General features: G+C 38.1%; 1 protein-coding gene across 1 annotated transcript in view; it reads right to left on the bottom strand.

Annotated features, from left to right (window-relative positions):
- 5-HT2A (5-hydroxytryptamine (serotonin) receptor 2A) overlaps positions 1 to 19,782 on the bottom strand; it is an 87,022-nt gene that overhangs the window by 11,096 nt on the left and 56,144 nt on the right. The window contains exons 6-8 of the mRNA XM_053745840.1: positions 13,043 to 13,171; positions 12,289 to 12,492; positions 8,975 to 9,144 (exon numbers count right to left, since the gene is read on the bottom strand). Of these exons, the coding sequence (XP_053601815.1) occupies positions 8,975 to 9,144; positions 12,289 to 12,492; positions 13,043 to 13,171 (503 nt within the window). The remainder of the gene's footprint in view (positions 1 to 8,974; positions 9,145 to 12,288; positions 12,493 to 13,042; positions 13,172 to 19,782) is intronic.

The following is a 19,782-nucleotide window of genomic DNA, read 5'->3' as shown; positions in this document are numbered from 1 at the left end:
CTGTAGCACTGCGCCCAAACTGCAGTCAGACGCGTCGGTCAACAAAGATAACGGTGCACCGGGTACTGGATGTGATAACGTAGTAGCTTCGAGAACGCTTTGTCGGCATATATCGAAAGCTGTTTCGGCTTCAGTTGTCCATACTATCGGTGTCTTGTCGTTCTTCTTGGCGTTATGTAAGTATTTGTTTAATTCGTGTTGATGTTCGGCTTGATGAGGTAGGCAGTCACGATAGAAGTTGACCATGCCAAGAAATCTTCTAAGATCTTGCACCGTGTTTGGTTTCGGATAGTTAGAGATGGCGTGAGTGCGCTCTTCGGTCGGTGTTATCCCCTCCACTGAGACTTGATAACCGAGGAATTCAATCTTGTTTCTTCCGAATTCACATTTCTCGATGTTTAACGATACTCCATATTTACTTAGGCGTTCCAGGACAAGTTCTACGTGCCTTCTGTGGTCATCCGGATTATTTGAAAATACTAATAAATCGTCGATGAATGAGTAGACGATGTCATCCAAGCCTCGTAGTACCTCGTGCATAAATCTTTGGAATGTTTGGCTAGAGTTTCGTAGGCCAAACGTCATGCAGTTGAATTCGAAGAGTCCGAACGGTGTAATGATGGCTGTCTTTGCTTTATCTTCGTCTCGAATTGGGATCCAATAATATGCCATTTTTAAATCTAATTTCGTAAATATTTTCTTATTGTGCAATCTGTATGTGAAGTCTTGAATTCTCGGTATGGGGTAGCGATCGGGTACAGTCACGGCGTTAAGTCTTCTGTAGTCTCCACACACACGAAGTGAGCCATTTTTCTTTGTGACGACGTGTAATGGACTCGCCCATGGACTTTTGGATGGTTGGCAAATACCCATCTCCATCATTTTCTCAAATTCAATCTTGGCCGCTTTGTACTTGTCGGGTGGGAGGGGTCGAGGCCGGGCGAAGAGTGGGGGGCCGGCGGTTTCGATGTGATGTGTGACGCTGTGTTTTGCTGGTTCCTTCACTGACATCGGGCGTAGTACTTCGGGATATTTTTTTAAGATATCTTGATATATGTGATTTTGGTCTATGATGTATACTGTGGGCTGATTGCTTGTTGTTTCTATGACTTCTATCTTCAAATCAGTGACGCTGTCTATGAGCTTCTTTTGATGTAGATCGACGAGTAACTTGTGACTTCGTAAGAAATCTGCGCCCAGTATGGATGTCTGTACGTCTGCAACGATGAATGTCCATTTGTATGTGCGACGAAGGCCTATGTTGAGATTTATAGTTTTCTCTCCGTAGGTTCGTATCGGCGTATTGTTCGCTGCGTACAACTTGTAGGTGTTGCTCGGAGTTTGGTTTCTGTTTTTCGCTGCTAATACAGATATGTCTGCGCCGGTGTCTACGAGAAAACGCTCTTTCGTGTTCAGCTCCCTGATGCAGAGGCGGTTACTCCCTTTAGTAACACCAACGCCCGCCACCGTCGATGTTGCTTCTAGTTTTCCGACCGTCGCCTAGCGCAGGGTGACTGGCATTTTCTGGCCTTATCACCGAAGCGATAGTGATACGAGCATTCCCATTCTGGGTCACCTGGTTTTCTTCCGTTTCTCGACTTCGATCTGGTTGATGATCTGTTCTGGCGTGGGTTTCTAAAGGGTTGACGACCACGAAATCTGGACCGACCTTCTTTGAGAGCGGCAATCTCAAGTGTAAGCTTTTCTATTTGTTTGCTTAAGACTTGAAATTGCAAGTTGTTTTGCGTTTCGCTGCTGCTTCTAGGGGTTGAATCTTCACGGACTTCTGCTACCGCTTGTTCTGTGTGCTCCATCATCTTGTCTGCCATCGTAGCCATGGTGTCGAGCGAGGATTCTGTGCTGACAGATAGCACGGCTCGTACTTGCGACGGCAAATGTCCCATCCACAGAACTTTCAGGGCGTCATCGGCGACTTTTGTTCCGGATAAATCTCGCATTACACGAAGAAGTTGAGAAGGTTTCTTCCTTTTTTCGGGGTCACCAATTGTAGTGTGCTTAGACTACTCGAAATAAAATGCCAATGAGAAGAATGGAAGCAGAATAATTTATTTTACAATATTTACATATATTTATAGTACAACATTGATACTGCACCCGTAATTCACATCACGGCACAACTCGCGCGGTGGTGGGGAGCGCTCTGAACAGAGCGCGCGTCGCGTCGCGTTGTTTCTACTCAAACTGTTTGTGGGCTCCACATTATCCCCCTTCAAGCGAAGCGTACACAAGGTTTGATTACTCTTCCATGTCTTGATATCTTCGGCATAGTTGTTGTTTCCTGTTTTCCCGGCTTGACAATACGTGGTTGCGGCGCACTCGGCGTGTGAGCAGATAGTGAGCGCTGAGATGTACTCGTTGCTGGTGCGGGTTTCGAGGAGTGGGGATGGCTCGGTTGCGCGTTTGCCGCTACGTCGTCATCTTGCTTGATTATGTGTGCCGGTTTGAGTCGATCTATGGATATATTGGATGCTCGAAGTGGCAATTCAATCTTGAAATATTTGTTGTTTCGCTCTATCACTCTGTATGGACCGTCATATGGCGCTATCAAGGGGCTTCTCACAGTGTCATTGCGGACGAATACATGACTGCATGTTGATAATTCCTTATATACGAAGAGGTTCTTACTCGATGCGATTATTCTCTGTACAGGTGATAGAGTTGACATTGTTTCTGTGAACTGGCGGATGAATTGGGCGTCTTCATTCTTTGACTTTGTAGGTACAAAGAAATCGAACGGGACTCGTAGCGTAGAACCATACGTCATCAGTGCAGGACTAGTGTTGTCGTCACGTAGTGCAGTGCGTATGCCAAGCAAAACTGTAGGTAAATCTTCTATCCACCTTGTACTGGCCTCTCTTGCCATCAATGCCGCCTTCAATGTGCGATGGAATCTTTCCACTTTTCCGTTGGCTTGAGGATGATAGGCTGTAGTTCTTATGCGCCTTATGCCACATTTCTTCATTAGTGCATTGAACAATGATGACTCGAATTGCCGTCCTTGGTCCGTGGTGATTCGTAAAGGACATCCAAATCTCGATATCCATCCTTCATAGACTGCTTGAGCAACAATCTCGGCGGTGATTTCTTTGACCGGTATCGCTTCCATCCAGTTCGTGTTGCGATCGATGATTGTGACGAGGTAGCGGTATCCCTGCGAGATCGGTAGAGGTCCAACGATGTCTGTATGTACATGTTCAAATCTTCTTGCCGGTGAAAACTCGCCTAAGGGACTGACGACATGTCTATGAATCTTCGCACGCTGACAACCAATGCAGGATTTGGCCCATGTTCCGACGTCCTTGTTTATAGACGGCCAAAAATATTTTGAAGTCATTATTCTTCTCGTCGTGCGTATTCCTGGATGGCTTAATTCGTGTTGCGCTTTGAAAGCGGCATAACGAAAAGCTTGTGGTAGATACAGTCGATTTTTCCCTGTCGATGTCTCGTACGTGATAGGTTGAGTGACGCCTGTCAGAATTGTGTCGGCAAAAGTTAATTTCGGATGATTTTTCAAATCTTGTAGGGTGATATCTCTTTTCTGTTCTTGTGATAATTTTTCGTAATCTATGCATGTGAGTAGATCTATTTCTTCTATGCGTGACATGGCATCGGCTGCTTGATTTTTTTCTCCTTGTATGAACTTGATTCTTGAACAAAACTGGCTGATATAATGTAGTTGTCTCTCTCTTCTCGGTGTGTCACTGTTGCTCGGCGGTCTTGTTAAGGCGTTTACTAGAGGTTTGTGATCGGTGTAAATGGTCACTTCGCTCCCCTCTATAAGACGTCGTAGGTGTTTGACAGCGGTGTACATAGCTAGTAATTCGCGATCGTACACGCAGTATCGCCGTTGCGTCTCGCTCATTGACTTCGAGAAAAATGCGAGTGGTTTCCATACTTCATTTTCTTTTTGCTGTAGCACTGCGCCCAAACTGCAGTCAGACGCGTCGGTCAACAAAGATAACGGTGCACCGGGTACTGGATGTGATAACGTAGTAGCTTCGAGAACGCTTTGTCGGCATATATCGAAAGCTGTTTCGGCTTCAGTTGTCCATACTATCGGTGTCTTGTCGTTCTTCTTGGCGTTATGTAAGTATTTGTTTAATTCGTGTTGATGTTCGGCTTGATGAGGTAGGCAGTCACGATAGAAGTTGACCATGCCAAGAAATCTTCTAAGATCTTGCACCGTGTTTGGTTTCGGATAGTTAGAGATGGCGTGAGTGCGCTCTTCGGTCGGTGTTATCCCCTCCACTGAGACTTGATAACCGAGGAATTCAATCTTGTTTCTTCCGAATTCACATTTCTCGATGTTTAACGATACTCCATATTTACTTAGGCGTTCCAGGACAAGTTCTACGTGCCTTCTGTGGTCATCCGGATTATTTGAAAATACTAATAAATCGTCGATGAATGAGTAGACGATGTCATCCAAGCCTCGTAGTACCTCGTGCATAAATCTTTGGAATGTTTGGCTAGAGTTTCGTAGGCCAAACGTCATGCAGTTGAATTCGAAGAGTCCGAACGGTGTAATGATGGCTGTCTTTGCTTTATCTTCGTCTCGAATTGGGATCCAATAATATGCCATTTTTAAATCTAATTTCGTAAATATTTTCTTATTGTGCAATCTGTATGTGAAGTCTTGAATTCTCGGTATGGGGTAGCGATCGGGTACAGTCACGGCGTTAAGTCTTCTGTAGTCTCCACACACACGAAGTGAGCCATTTTTCTTTGTGACGACGTGTAATGGACTCGCCCATGGACTTTTGGATGGTTGGCAAATACCCATCTCCATCATTTTCTCAAATTCAATCTTGGCCGCTTTGTACTTGTCGGGTGGGAGGGGTCGAGGCCGGGCGAAGAGTGGGGGGCCGGCGGTTTCGATGTGATGTGTGACGCTGTGTTTTGCTGGTTCCTTCACTGACATCGGGCGTAGTACTTCGGGATATTTTTTTAAGATATCTTGATATATGTGATTTTGGTCTATGATGTATACTGTGGGCTGATTGCTTGTTGTTTCTATGACTTCTATCTTCAAATCAGTGACGCTGTCTATGAGCTTCTTTTGATGTAGATCGACGAGTAACTTGTGACTTCGTAAGAAATCTGCGCCCAGTATGGATGTCTGTACGTCTGCAACGATGAATGTCCATTTGTATGTGCGACGAAGGCCTATGTTGAGATTTATAGTTTTCTCTCCGTAGGTTCGTATCGGCGTATTGTTCGCTGCGTACAACTTGTAGGTGTTGCTCGGAGTTTGGTTTCTGTTTTTCGCTGCTAATACAGATATGTCTGCGCCGGTGTCTACGAGAAAACGCTCTTTCGTGTTCAGCTCCCTGATGCAGAGGCGGTTACTCCCTTTAGTAACACCAACGCCCGCCACCGTCGATGTTGCTTCTAGTTTTCCGACCGTCGCCTAGCGCAGGGTGACTGGCATTTTCTGGCCTTATCACCGAAGCGATAGTGATACGAGCATTCCCATTCTGGGTCACCTGGTTTTCTTCCGTTTCTCGACTTCGATCTGGTTGATGATCTGTTCTGGCGTGGGTTTCTAAAGGGTTGACGACCACGAAATCTGGACCGACCTTCTTTGAGAGCGGCAATCTCAAGTGTAAGCTTTTCTATTTGTTTGCTTAAGACTTGAAATTGCAAGTTGTTTTGCGTTTCGCTGCTGCTTCTAGGGGTTGAATCTTCACGGACTTCTGCTACCGCTTGTTCTGTGTGCTCCATCATCTTGTCTGCCATCGTAGCCATGGTGTCGAGCGAGGATTCTGTGCTGACAGATAGCACGGCTCGTACTTGCGACGGCAAATGTCCCATCCACAGAACTTTCAGGGCGTCATCGGCGACTTTTGTTCCGGATAAATCTCGCATTACACGAAGAAGTTGAGAAGGTTTCTTCCTTTTTTCGGGGTCACCAATTGTAGTGTGCTTAGACTACTCGAAATAAAATGCCAATGAGAAGAATGGAAGCAGAATAATTTATTTTACAATATTTACATATATTTATAGTACAACATTGATACTGCACCCGTAATTCACATCACGGCACAACTCGCGCGGTGGTGGGGAGCGCTCTGAACAGAGCGCGCGTCGCGTCGCGTTGTTTCTACTCAAACTGTTTGTGGGCTCCACAGTACGTTTAATATAATGTCTTACTACTAGGTACTTGTTTTGTTTAAAATGGTCTACGTACGTGGTTCCTATATTACTTTTAAGTGATTAATACAAAATATTTTATACTACTGCTGACGTTGATGCTCACAAACCTCTGTGGTTTTTGTCAGTGTTCTTATATTATGTACTATATATATTTGTTCTTTATATGTGAAATAAAATAAAAAAAAAACTTCATTAACCCTTCACCTATAGTTTTATAAATAAATATTTAACATACACACACACATAAACATCCAAGACCCAGATCAATCTGAAAAAGATAATTTTCAATCTTGACCTGGCCGGGGATTGAACCCGGGACCTCCAGTGTAGCAGTCCGGCATGATGACCATTAGGCCACGGAGGTCGTCATAAACAAGACAAACAATAAGTTTAATTGGTATAGGGTGGGTCATAGCGTTTCGGCCGCTGAGGACGCGCTGTCGTGAATTTTTTTCAAATTTTAACAAAGACAAGCATTACTTTTACTGTCGGTCTTTAAAATTATTAATATGTACGGTGGTGAAATGTAAATTTTAAGAATGATTGATTTTGGAAATGATTACTTCAAGAAAATTTACGGATCGTAATGACAGCTCTGAGAACCACCCTATAATGATTGTTGAAATGTCGGGTTAAAATATATTAAGAGCACTAAAGTATTATTTAAAACTTAGTATTATTTAAAAATTTCGCGCATTGAATGTATATCTACGTATATAATAACGAGACTAACGAGCACAAACCTTCTTTTAACCAGTTAGAATGGACTACTTTATGTAATTCAATGAATTTAAAATACCGCAAACGGATCAATCTGTTTGGGATTACGGTGATAGCGTGACGTTGAAACGTACATTCAATAAATTATGTAATAAATCACGTAAAACGGGTCGCTCTACGTCCCGTTAAAACATATATGTAGTTATGAGCACTAATGCTACATAAGGCATTAAAATAAATTAAAATAAATAAATACAAATGTTGTTTTCGCAATAAATAGCCATTCTCAGTCCATAACGATATCCCGCAAAATAAATACTCCAATAAATGGCGTGATTCTCATTTTTATGATGCTATTTGATCACGATTCTCATGACAAATTGAGATAGGTACAGTCAGCACGTGAAGTTATCTTACGTGGACTTTAATGCTGCAGTAATAGAGGCGAATTTGCCGTGAATTTGGATAGGTTGACGGGCTGTCGAATGTACAAATGACAAAAAGGGCTAAATTGAACTATTTTATTGTTGCTGATTCAGATTATCGTGTTTACAATGTTTCAAGTGCTCTTATTTTTATCTATTTATAAATTTTCGAGATAAGTCTTGAATATATACGTATCTAATTTCTAAACATTAAGTACGTAAGTAATTTGTCCATAACTGATATGTGAGTGACCTTTTAGAATTATTTAGGAAAATATATTTGCATGTTCTAAGTGATTATATTAGGTCCTTACATATGAAATTGGCATTTTGTTGTACTGGCCACTTTAATCCCAACTTTCTCCTCTTTGGTTAGGATTCCAAATTAAAAGTTATACAGCTATTTACACATGTATTTGTATTTCGTTAACCGTCATTCATTTGTTTTTTTTCTTCTGATTTTTCTGTTTGCGTCACTCAGTTTACAAAATGGAAAACTTGAAATATCGCGTTATTTACGAGTACGAGTTCCACCGTGGCACTAGTGCTGCGGAAACGGCTCGAAGGGTTAATGATATGTATGGCGGTCGTGTCGCAAAAGAAAACACAGTGCGTTTTTGGTTCCAACGTTTTCGTTCTGGAAATTTTGACGTGCAGAACAAGCCCCTTGGACGGCCGGAGACCCTAGTTGATAATGAAGAATTGAAGGCTATTGTGGAAGCGGATCCATCGCAAACCACGTCCAAGTTAGCTTCAGGCTTCGGTGTTAGTGATAAAACTATTTTTATCCACTTCGAGCAAATTGGGAAGATTAAGAAACTTGAAATTGAGTGAAGCAAACCGGCAAACGCGTGTCGACTGCTGCGTTACGTTACTTAACCGGCACAATAATGAAGGGTTTTTAAATCAAATCACTACCTGTGATGAAAAGGGGATTCTCTGTTCCAACAGATTACCATTTTTTTCGAAATTTGGATAACTTCTTCCAAGGGAAAAAATTCAACTCCGATAGGGCAGTCCGCCAAACCGCCTTCAAAGATTTTATTGATTCCCGTCCGAATGGGTTTTTTAGTAAAGGGAACAATGAATTACCTATGAGATGGCAAAAATTCATAGGTAGATAATAATGGTTCTTACTTTGATTAAATAAATATATTATATTAAAAAATATTCGACTTTTTGTTCCTCCTATACCAAAGGCCAATTTCATATGTAAGGACCTAATATTTCTTTTCTCCCGATGTCGAAACTGTCGAGTCTAGAACTCCACACGAGTTCTAGAATAGTTTCGACATCGGGACCGCCAAGGAAAGAGTCTATCGCCTTGTTAAAAAGTCGGCAACTAATTTACTCTTGTGGGGTTACTGGGTTCAGTGTACCATCAGCTTGTTGTTTGCTTACCATCACGCAACCCACATCTGCCTACTACTATAATAATCTTTATTTAATAATTTTAGTTTTCAATTTCAGAATATTTTTTTCGTTCATGTTTAAGAAACTTGTCTTTGGAGAGTCCGCACGTAACTTATATATATATTTTAATTTAACATGCTCGGTGTATCAGTTTTTTTTAATATCACTAAACAGGCAAGTGGACGTCTGATGGGAAGTGGACACCGCAGTCTATTCCTTACTGTTGTAAAAATACTTACCCGGAACTATACAAGCGGGGCAGGAGGCAAATAGCATGTTAAGCAGGAAGAATGGCGCCCAGCACAGGACGAAAGTGAAGAAGACCAGCCCGAGCACCTTGGTGGCTTTCTGTTCGTTGGCTACTGCGTTCGCTGATAGAGAACGCCCTTTCTTCCTATTGGCTAGGAATCTGCAAACAAATTGTACTAATAAGTATTTTTTTTAATAGTTCTCGCTGTGAGAAATCTATATATCTTTACTATTATTATAAACAGGTAAGCGTTTGTGTACGTTTGAGGCGGGTAATCTCTGAAATTACCGAACCGATTTAAAAATTATTTCACTATTAGAAAGGTACATTATCCAAGATTGCTATAGGCTATTATATTTATCTCAAAATTCCCACGGGAGCGAAGCCCCGGGCAACATCTAGTTTTCTATGAATACATATAATAAAACCGTAAGCTATAGATATGGGAGATATTAAAGAAACATTTATGGGGGGTCAGGTAAGGTAAGTATCAAGATAATCGAACATTGTGAACAGAACAGGCTTTTTCACGATGTTTTCCTTCATTGGAAGCAGGTAGTGGTCGAAGAAAATTACTATAAATGAGTCAAATTGATATACAAACTCATGTGTCACGAATAGGATTCGAACCTGGGACCTTTCGGCCCACAGGCATGTTAAGTTTTTATTCCTTTCATTTCATTTCCATTACACCACCACCGCATGTTGACCTTATCATTTAAGAGAGTTTTAGGTTTCATAAATGATAATGAGTGTAACAAGTTTAAAAGTTGCGCTCATTAACTTGAAACTTGGACCGTGTGGCGGACAGAAATTAATAATGTTACGATTAATTTCTAGTACTGTTGGTTTTTATATCAATACTCACTTATAAGCGAAGCTGGTATACAAACTCATGTGAGTTACCGTTAAACTTGGCAACTTACTCTTAGTACACAACCCTTACAAAATGCAATTAAAGAAAAAGTAACACTTTTGCAGCATTTTCTTCGAAGATTTCTCATTTGTGAGTGCTTAAGATAAATTATTTTACATCGGTTTTTCATAGCTCATAAAATAACCAGCTATCGGAAGCGATAATTTGCTTGAAAATAGCTGCATGTGCTAGGCTCAAATACGGAACGGACAGTTTACAAATATCTATAAACAAAATAATAGTAAGTAAATTTCTGGCACTAATTTAAACAATGCGTTAGTCCAACCTCTGAAGTGTACTGTCAAACAGGATTCATTAAATTGATAGCAGTGAAACGTTAATAATGCAATTACAATAATTAATATCCGAGAGCAATGAGAGAGAGAATTTTACCTCCAATAATATTAATGGAAATGATCAATCGGAACAGTCCAAATTGTAAGTGATTGGTCTTTTATTTGAGCATTCATTTTGGTATCCTTAAAATTGAATGCTAATTCGGCAATTGGCTTGATAAATTTTATAACAAACTTCAGTTCCAATTTGTAAAAAGGAAACAAATTCTAAAGATTTTCCTTAACAAAAAATGTCATTTTAAAAACAATTTAATTGAAACCAGGTTGCTAACTGGAAACCAGCATCACCGTTTTATGAGCGGTAGTGAAAAAGTAATTTTGGAGTTTCTATTGAGATGAATCGATTCACTTTACATTTATTGTTTTGCTGGCAACACACCAAAAGTACTCTGCCACGTAATTCTTCATATTTCTTCAGCCGTATGAATGCTTGCATTATTTATTACCATTGCTAAAATAAAAATTACCATTTCAGGTATTCTATATTATGAAATTAATTTATTGTATTCCTGGTAAATCACACAATTACTACTTGATAAAGCAGGATACTATATTTTAATAAATAATTAGGTAAATAAAGCTGCAAATTGGTGGACAGTTTAGTTCACTAGTGTGTATGCGACTGCTTGTCACTAGATGGAAGTAGGTAGTCGTAAAAGTCATGACAGATGCCTTTAGGTGACTTGAATAAAAACTAACTAAAAACTGAAAACTCGATATGAATGAATTAATAAATTAAATAATACATTTCCACATAGAAGCAATACGAGTATTGCTCTGTTTCCTTCGGAATCGTCCAAATCAGCTTGGAAATGCATGTTGCTTGTAGGAATGCATTATTGAGGTTATATTTCCAGCTGTTTTATATAAAAAATACTTAATAAAATAAATTTATATACCTAATTATTAGGGAGAAAAAATAAACGAGATATATTGAAACAAAAATTATCAAAACCACTGACAACGTTCGAAAAAAAATTAGTAAATTACTTACCCATTAGGTATTAATTGAACGCACTTTCATCAAATAACTATGTTAAAAAAAGCTAAGATACAAACACAATGTAAGTTACAAATCAATTGAAATTACATAGAATTATTGAATTATTATTGAAAGCGAATGTAATAAATTGTCGTAAGCGTAAGGGTTTACGTACCATTTTCCTTTTAAAATAGATCTCGGCGAGAATCCAATTGCTACCAATTTAATACAGATTGTAGACTCCAGCCAAGATTGAACTTTTGTGAAGCTGCAGTACCATTACGACCATACAATGCCGAGATCTTTTATTCTCGATTTTCATGATTTTTAGCGACAATAGACTTTTTATGCACTTGGAAAAATTGTGACGTTAAATGATATCCCACTGCTGGGTAAAAGCCTCCTCTTTCTGTTTCCAACCCCTTCTATCCCAGTTGTTGCCATACCTTATCGAAGGCAATTTATCGCATTTGTATAGATATTTTACATTTTGACGACCTCAGTGGCGCAGTGGTAAAGTTCTTGCCACTGAACCGAGAGGTCCCGGGTTCGATCCCCGGTCGGGTCAAGATGTAAAATGATCTTTTTCTGATTGGCCCGGGTCTTGGATGTTTATCTATATATGTATTTGTTATAAAATATAGTATCGTTGAGTTAGTATCCCATAACACAAGTCTCGAACTTACTTTGGGGCTAGCTCAATCTGTGTGATTTGTCCTAATATATTTATTTATTTATTTTATTTATTTATTTATTATGAAAAGAAAAATAATTATAATCTTCTGCGAAGCTCCCATCGCTGCCACCGATACACAAAAAGCTGAAAATGCTCTATTATTTTCTATGATAAGAGTATTTATATAAGTATTTGGCAGTTCATTCGAAATAATAAAATCTCACCTAGGAGTCAAAGCTAAAGGCTAGGCGCCTTTATAGTTTCAGCAATTGAAGATGTTTGGGTTGAGACATTTCGGCCAATTCAACCATCGCTAAATTTCCCACTGCTGCCACAATCTTTTAAATTTGAACTTGAGCAAATGTAATCTTACCTCGATGTCAAAGCCGTTGGCGCTGCCAACGTCAGCTTTAAGGGTCTTAGTCTGGCTCTTCTGGTTTCAGCAGCTATGCTCAATGGTGTTTGAGTAGCGACGTCCCGTCCTCTTCTACCACTGCCCGAGCTACCACTGCCACAGCCGTTCATGTAGCTCAGTTGTGGATGGGAGACGCTCATGCCCACTTTGTTGCGCGAGGTTCTGTGTTGGAATACTATGTTTTTAAAAGTTATTTATTCATTAACTACACGACAGTTTAGTATTTCAATCTATTAGTTGAACTCAAAACTAGTGGTCACTCTCATAGGAAATTATGAAAAATTATATCTGCAACTCGTACTTACAACATTAAAAAAATATATATTTAGTAAAAATGTCTATTTTAAAATATAACGTCTATCAAGGTTGTAAAAGCATCTAAAATATCGACAATAGTTGCAGCACTCCTTGATAATTGATCCCTATCGCTCAATTAACAAGAGCAATCTTCGGCGTGAGGAGGATGAAGGGCAATAATAATGGCATATTATGTGTAGATTTCATATCCTCCCGTGGATGTCGTACGAGGCGATTAAGGGACTCACAGCCGATAGGTAACAATAGTATTCCCAAAGAGATTTTACGTCAGGCAGGCGGTCGGTATTTTTATACGCTGACACTCGGCTTCGAAGCGTCACAGCTGCGAACGCTCCCGGTTGAGTTGCAGACATGAGAGAGAGAGAGTGAAGAGGAAAATGAATGAATCACGAACCTGCTGGTACTAGTGACTCGCCATGTGAGTTGCCTCGTGACTGACGTCCCCGGAGACAGATCAGGTGAGCTCTTAGTGCCGGTTCGCCGGACACCCTGCATCGGACCGTTGTCGAAGCCGCCACATTGCCTAGGTTAAAATAAAATAATAGTAGATTAATAGCCAAGGGTTGTAAGGCATCAATTGCAGCCCGAGAAATTTAGGCACGAGGCCGCACGAGCGCAGCGAGGCGGGCGGGCGCCTATAGTTCGAGGGTGTAATTGATGCTCACACCCGAGCTAACTACTTTGCTTTACATCTTTATTGTGAGATAAGTAGAAAAAAACGTAATTAAAAAAAAACTATTTATACGAAGACAAGGCTGAATAGCGAAGCGACCTCTTTGGTCATTGGGCTGAATGCATGATGTCTATTGCCAGTGTGATGGTTACATGTACACGAACTTTTTGAAAGAGTAAAGTGTTTTTTTTTTAAATTATTTACCGCCCTAGGGCTTTTCTAGCTACATTATTACCCTCGAGCGCTAATTGGTCACTTACAAGCGTCATTTGGGGGTATTAAGGACCTACTTACTCAACATTAGAGATGTAAAATAAATAAATATACAGGGTGTAACTAAATACATCTATATACATTCTAAGTTACGATACGTTTGGTGAATCCTTATTTTACTTGAAGTTTCGCATAAAAGATCTAGCCAAGATACCTTACCCAAAATAAAATATAACCAAAATAGGGATTTTTTTTACACAAATACACAGATATTGAATTAATTTCGAAGTTAATTTATGCAGAATTTAGATCTTCCTGAATTAATTATAAACATCTCCTTATATAATTCGAATGGAAAAATCTGTACGGAAATTCCCAACATACTACTAATAAATATTTTAACTCGAATCTACAGGAAATGCCAAAAGGCTCAAACCCAAGGTGGTATTGACATTTTATATTACAGTAACCACTTTTCACTTTGCTTTAAACTAATGTGTGGGAGCCCCGGGCGCTTTTAACTTTAGCTTAGGTAAGTAATGCCGGAGTTTATTTATTATAATAGTGTTTTTCTACATTTTCACACGTGTATTGAATTGACATACTTAACTAAAGTTACAAGGTGTAAATCTTGAATTTTAGTGAATTAAAAATGATATAATTCTTTTTTTGCCTATTATAATCAGACCACACGCACATATGCTGGTGACATTAATTTGCCTAAAAGCATTTGAAAGACAGTAAAGTTGTGCAGGATGTTAGTTTTTCTATGCAGTTTTTGATGAAAATGAGTATATCTGACTCGTGTACTAATTTTCATCATTCTCTGAATTGAAAATCCAAGGATCATGGTTCAAATATGCGACTTTCGGATGCAAGTCGAGTGACTTGTCTACTGAATAGACAGAGCTAGGTACAGAATTAACTTAGATATTATATAGTATTTATTTCTAATAGAGTATGTCATAGTAACATTATCGTCATATTTTCACTAATAGGTTACAATGGTAGCTAAATTAATAGAGACATTTATAACAAACTTAAGTTTGCGTAACATGTAAGTGACATTATCGCTGAACTTAGATAGATGCCGAACCAAATACATTGTGAATTTGTATAAGAGCTTTTATTTACCCCAATAAAAAACCAGCAATGTATACTGAATGCTCAATGTTCGGCAAACTGCATCGCGATAATGTATAGCGGCATTAAGTAGGAGTTCAAATCTCATTTTTATGGGCATTTTTGAAACGAAGCTCAAAGTATTTTATCTGAGCAAATTTAAAACGGGTTGTCAAGTAAATGACGTACTTATCTTTTGGACGGATAAATCCGGTAATCCCGATGGAAAAGATTGTAATAAACAATCCTGGCCGAATTTTACGCATGAGTTCGCTTGATCCGTAAAGGATTTTTGTCAATGGACTCGAAATTGTCTCTCTATTTGAATACTTTTATGCCAAACGTAATTTGTCTTGGGATAAGAATAAAGTAAGTATACGGTATTATTAAGACAATACTTCGATTATCAATGTACCACATTTTATATTATGTACAAATAGCGAGTCATCCTTGTTTTGATCGGGTAGAACCATAACTTAAACCATACGCCTAAACCTTCCTTTGAAATCACACTATTTATTGGTGAAAACCGTACAAAAATCCGTCCAGTAGTTTTTTATTTTATCGCGTATCTGTACAGACGCGTCAGCGACTTCTTTTTATAATATTTAAGGAGTAGGAAATACCTAATCCATCTAATAATGGATTAGGTACGTATACCTAATCCACTAGAATAAGGTTGGAGTTAGAAACGTTTTAGATAGTGTAAGAACTTAACTCAATATAAAAATACTTCGCAGATTTTTTAGGAATTCAAGGCAACACTGATTTGGTTGTTTTATTCGGAATTCAATAAGGAGCGCTATATTGACAACAAATATATTTTAGAGTCAGCTAGAGAAGTCCAGTCCAGAGAATTATAAGTCTAATTTAAATTTAGTTTGCAGTTTAAGATATGACTTTGAGAGGTATTTCTAAGCGCACCAGAAGCGCATTTTCTTTTGATCTTCATAGACGAAATCAAATTATTTAAATTGTTTTCATTAGCACATCTAAAAATTGCACTTCAAGAAATAGTATAAAAATGGGAGAGGGGCTAGCATTGGTATAAAAACATGCTATAAAAACATTCTATCTACCAACTTATCAAGGTTATGTCGTGATATGAATAATGTCTCGGTCGATTGAAAACGTTGAGCCGTCTATACAAGCTAGTGAACCATAAAACCTCAGATGGACGTAGTAGTAAATGAGATCAAACAGATTGCCACATAAACGGCCAAGAGACGATAAACATGGCATATTATAAAGATAATATAGACATCCCTAATGTAATTGTTATTCTGACCAATAGAAGCTTCGAGATCAAACTTGCGTAATATGATGGTGGAATCTCGATACAAGATATAGTTATGTATATATTCACATTGTCTCAGATTTCTTCTTCTTTGCGAGTCAAAATGCCAGTCAAAATTATAAATTCCTTCTCGTTGTGTATATTTTTATTAGCTAAACGACAAATACGAATAATATTATGTTAAATTGATTTATTAACTAGCTTTTATATTGATTTTCCCTCGTGATTTTCCTTTTTTAAAAAGACTAAAATCTCAGTAATCCTTTTATCGCGTATTCTGCGAGACTGGTAAAGTTGTTTCCCATAATATTAGTTCAAACATCCATGTGACTTCTGAAATTTTCGAATTGATTCAATTAGGTAAAATAGATACTATTTTATGGAAATGAGGTAGGTATTGTTTCTTGGAAAGTCATAATCAAAATAAAGCAAAAAGCAATACGACCTTTGTGGCCTAATGGTCATCATGCCGGACTGCTACAATGGAAGTCCCGGATTCGCAATGTATGTAAGGATGTAATCGTACAATACATTTAATTTTTGAAATACAGAAATATAGTTTAACATAAGTTATCTAAACGTAGATAAGAAGACTGTCGCCAACTCGGACACGTAACGTGTAAGGCCATCCAGAGAAATAGCGACCGGAGAATAACTTAGGATTATTGGGAAGGCAAATTGCGGTTTTCAAACTACACTCCGGTTAAAAGGGAAGCTTGGGAACCGGTGATATCCTGGAGAAAGTTATTTTGAAGTGCAATTTATGAAATAAATTTAAATTTGAAAAGTCATGCCATTTATTTATAAATCCTAATTAATATTATAAATGCGAAAGTAAGTTTGTATGTTAACTCTTCACGCTTATGTACTCGACCAATATACTTGAAATTTTGCATACACTTTGAAGTATGTAGAAGAATATAGGGTGCCTTTCCCGTGGGAAAGTCACGCAGATGAAATCGCGGGTACAAGTTAGTTACTTATATATAAACTAGCTTTTGCCCGCGGCTTCGCCCGCGTGAATTTCATAGTAAAATCTCGGACATTCTTTGAGAAAAATGATGAAGAAGATGTTTTCCAATTTTCAGCTTTTTATCTTAAATATTTTAATAAATCCCATACAATCTTTCTCCCCCCCCCCCCCCCCCTTTTTAAAGAGGTTGAGGGAACTTACAGAAAAATCTGAAACACTTATTCAATAATAGGCATGGTTACACAATTTAAAATATTTTCTTTGCTATTAAAATCTAAGTTTGTGAGACTGCTCCCCTGCGTTACCGGGTAGGCTGCCGTGTCACAAAGATAAACTGGAAAGGAAATAAGTAACCACTTAAAATAACATAAGCCCGAAGGCATATTCTATACATCAATGAGAGTTTTAGCCAGTTCAGGCAAGTTTTCAACGAATACCTTCCGTCGTCATCGAAACTTAGCCCAAACTGTTTCCGCCTTCACCATGTGGTGGTGGTACTCCCAGCTTATGTTATAATAGTATAGGGTAAATATAAGATTAACTTTATTACACAACTTCCTTTTCAGAAATGTTCGAAATCTTCTATTTTAATACGGCAACCGTTACTGTTCCTCAGGTTGAACAATTTCTGCTAAGACTTCACTTAACAGAAAATGCTTATCAGATTGGTTAACTTTTACTAAGACGTCATTTTCATATATATTATAGAAGAGCTGTTGCTCGCGGCAAAGAAGACATGGGGAATAAAATAGATTTTTGAGAGTCTCAACCTTTACGGATCAGGAGGTTTTGGAAGCTAAACGTTCTTGGGTGCACGTCTACTAAAATATATATACTTTCATACCCTCATTATAAACGTTTTGCTCTCTAGGGCATTTTATATTGACGTATTCTCAAAAGAGGATTTTAGTTTTTTAGTTTTAAAAAATGTCTGGTTCAATTGCGGACGTATTACATTGGAAATTAACAGAACATGAAGTCTTCTAGCTGTCATGACGCTTTATAATGAGAACATTCACCTTTTGCTTTGAAAACTAGCAGTCGTTTTAAATTGAGGACGTTTTGCTCTCAGAGCATTATATATTGCAGTCGATGTGCACCCAAGGACATTTAGCTTCCAAAACCTCCTGATCCGTAAAGAGATGTTTATGAATCATGGTTAAAAACGTGGACCAAATGAGTCTTTTTATAAATACCTATGTTAAAAATGCTCATTAGGCTGATCAACTTTTGTTAAGGCGCTTTTGTCATATCTGTTATAGTGTAGCTGGTCTGTTGGAGTTCATCATCAGGAACACCTGGAATATGGAATATGGAACACCATATCCTCGATTTTTATAAGTCTACAGAAAATGCTCATCAGGCTGGCCAACTTTTGTTAAGATGCTTTTGTTATATCTGTTAGGTATAGTGTAGCGGGTCTGTTGGAGTTCATCATCAGGTGTTCCATATCTTCGATTTTTATACGTCATCAAAAAATGCTCATCAGGGCGAACAATTTTTGTTAAGGTGACTTTTCTATATTTCCTACAGTTTAGCTGGTCTTTATAGGTTCTGCTAGAGCTGTTGCAGTTTCCAAAATAAATTATACCCGATATGTTGTTCAGGCTTTATAGCTATACAACAAAAAAGTTTCATTCAAATCTGTCCAGTAGATCCAGAGATTAGCGTGTGCAAACAAACAGACAGACAGATTTTTTTTTAAAATTCTTATTCTATTACTGATTCTCTATCGATCTCAATTTTTTTTATTTAAATATCTTCAATGTACAGAAACACTTTTTTACTGTTTTATTATATGTATATTGATGTCATGAATATTCAAATTTAAATTTATTTCATAAATTCCACTTCATAATAACTTTTAAAATAAAAAATATTTAGTATATACTGATGATGAAATTGCACGATGGAGGACCTAAACAAGGTCTTTGATAAAGCCGTAAACGTAGCCACATACTGTTCAAATTTCTATAACTCTTCTCACCTTTGGACTATAACATAAAATGACACACAAGCATTTTGTTGAAACATAATTTTAATATGACGTGTGAACGTATAAAAGTGATGGATTAAAAATATTTACTTCTAACTTTAGAATATAGGTAACAAGGATCACTTTCATATCTTTGTGTTTGACAGAAAAAAATCGAGTTAGTTTCAGTTTTTATTATTTTAAAATAAACTTACAAAATAAATTGAATATACCTCAACTTTGTACACCTCGGGTTGGAAAAGAAATTGGTTCGAGTCAACAATCAGTAATGACTCATTTTCTCTTTCCAGAGGCAATCAAGCAACTTGTTCTATCGGTGAACTTTTTTCCATTTAACCTAAGATAATTGGAGAAAAAAAAATTATTCCACTTGAGTTCGCTGATTGATGCTGACTGGTTGGCGCGCGGCCAGAATATTTAGGCAAAGGCAGTGGCCGGGAAATTATCATAGCAAATTATAATGGGCCACTTGCATATGGGATGTTGCCATACTCGTAATAGGATCTCAAACTATTGCTGGTTAAACGGAAGAGATCGCTTCACGGGATAAGTCGGTCATTGTATGATTTTTTGGAAAGTGTTCTTTATACAATAAAGATATTAAACAATACCCGTGACACCATATATTCAGAAATTAGCACTTTTCTCGTCATATTTGACCGTAAATAAAATTTCTCAATACTACGAACCAATAGCTAAGAGGTGAGAAACTTTAGCTTTACGTTATTATGTCTATATCTTACCAAGTCAACTTTATTGAATTTTCCATACTTTATAAACAAGTTTCTTGTCAGCGGCAATTGTCAGTGAGCATACTTAGTTCATTGTTATTCAAGACTGTATATTTTATGAACAACATA

The sequence above is a fragment of the Plodia interpunctella genome, chromosome 5, assembly GCF_027563975.2.
Source record: "Plodia interpunctella isolate USDA-ARS_2022_Savannah chromosome 5, ilPloInte3.2, whole genome shotgun sequence".
In the NCBI taxonomy this organism is placed as follows: Eukaryota; Metazoa; Arthropoda; class Insecta; order Lepidoptera; family Pyralidae; genus Plodia; species Plodia interpunctella.
The sequence above is the reverse complement of the archived record's forward strand: the minus strand, read 5'-3'. Positions and strand labels throughout refer to the sequence as shown.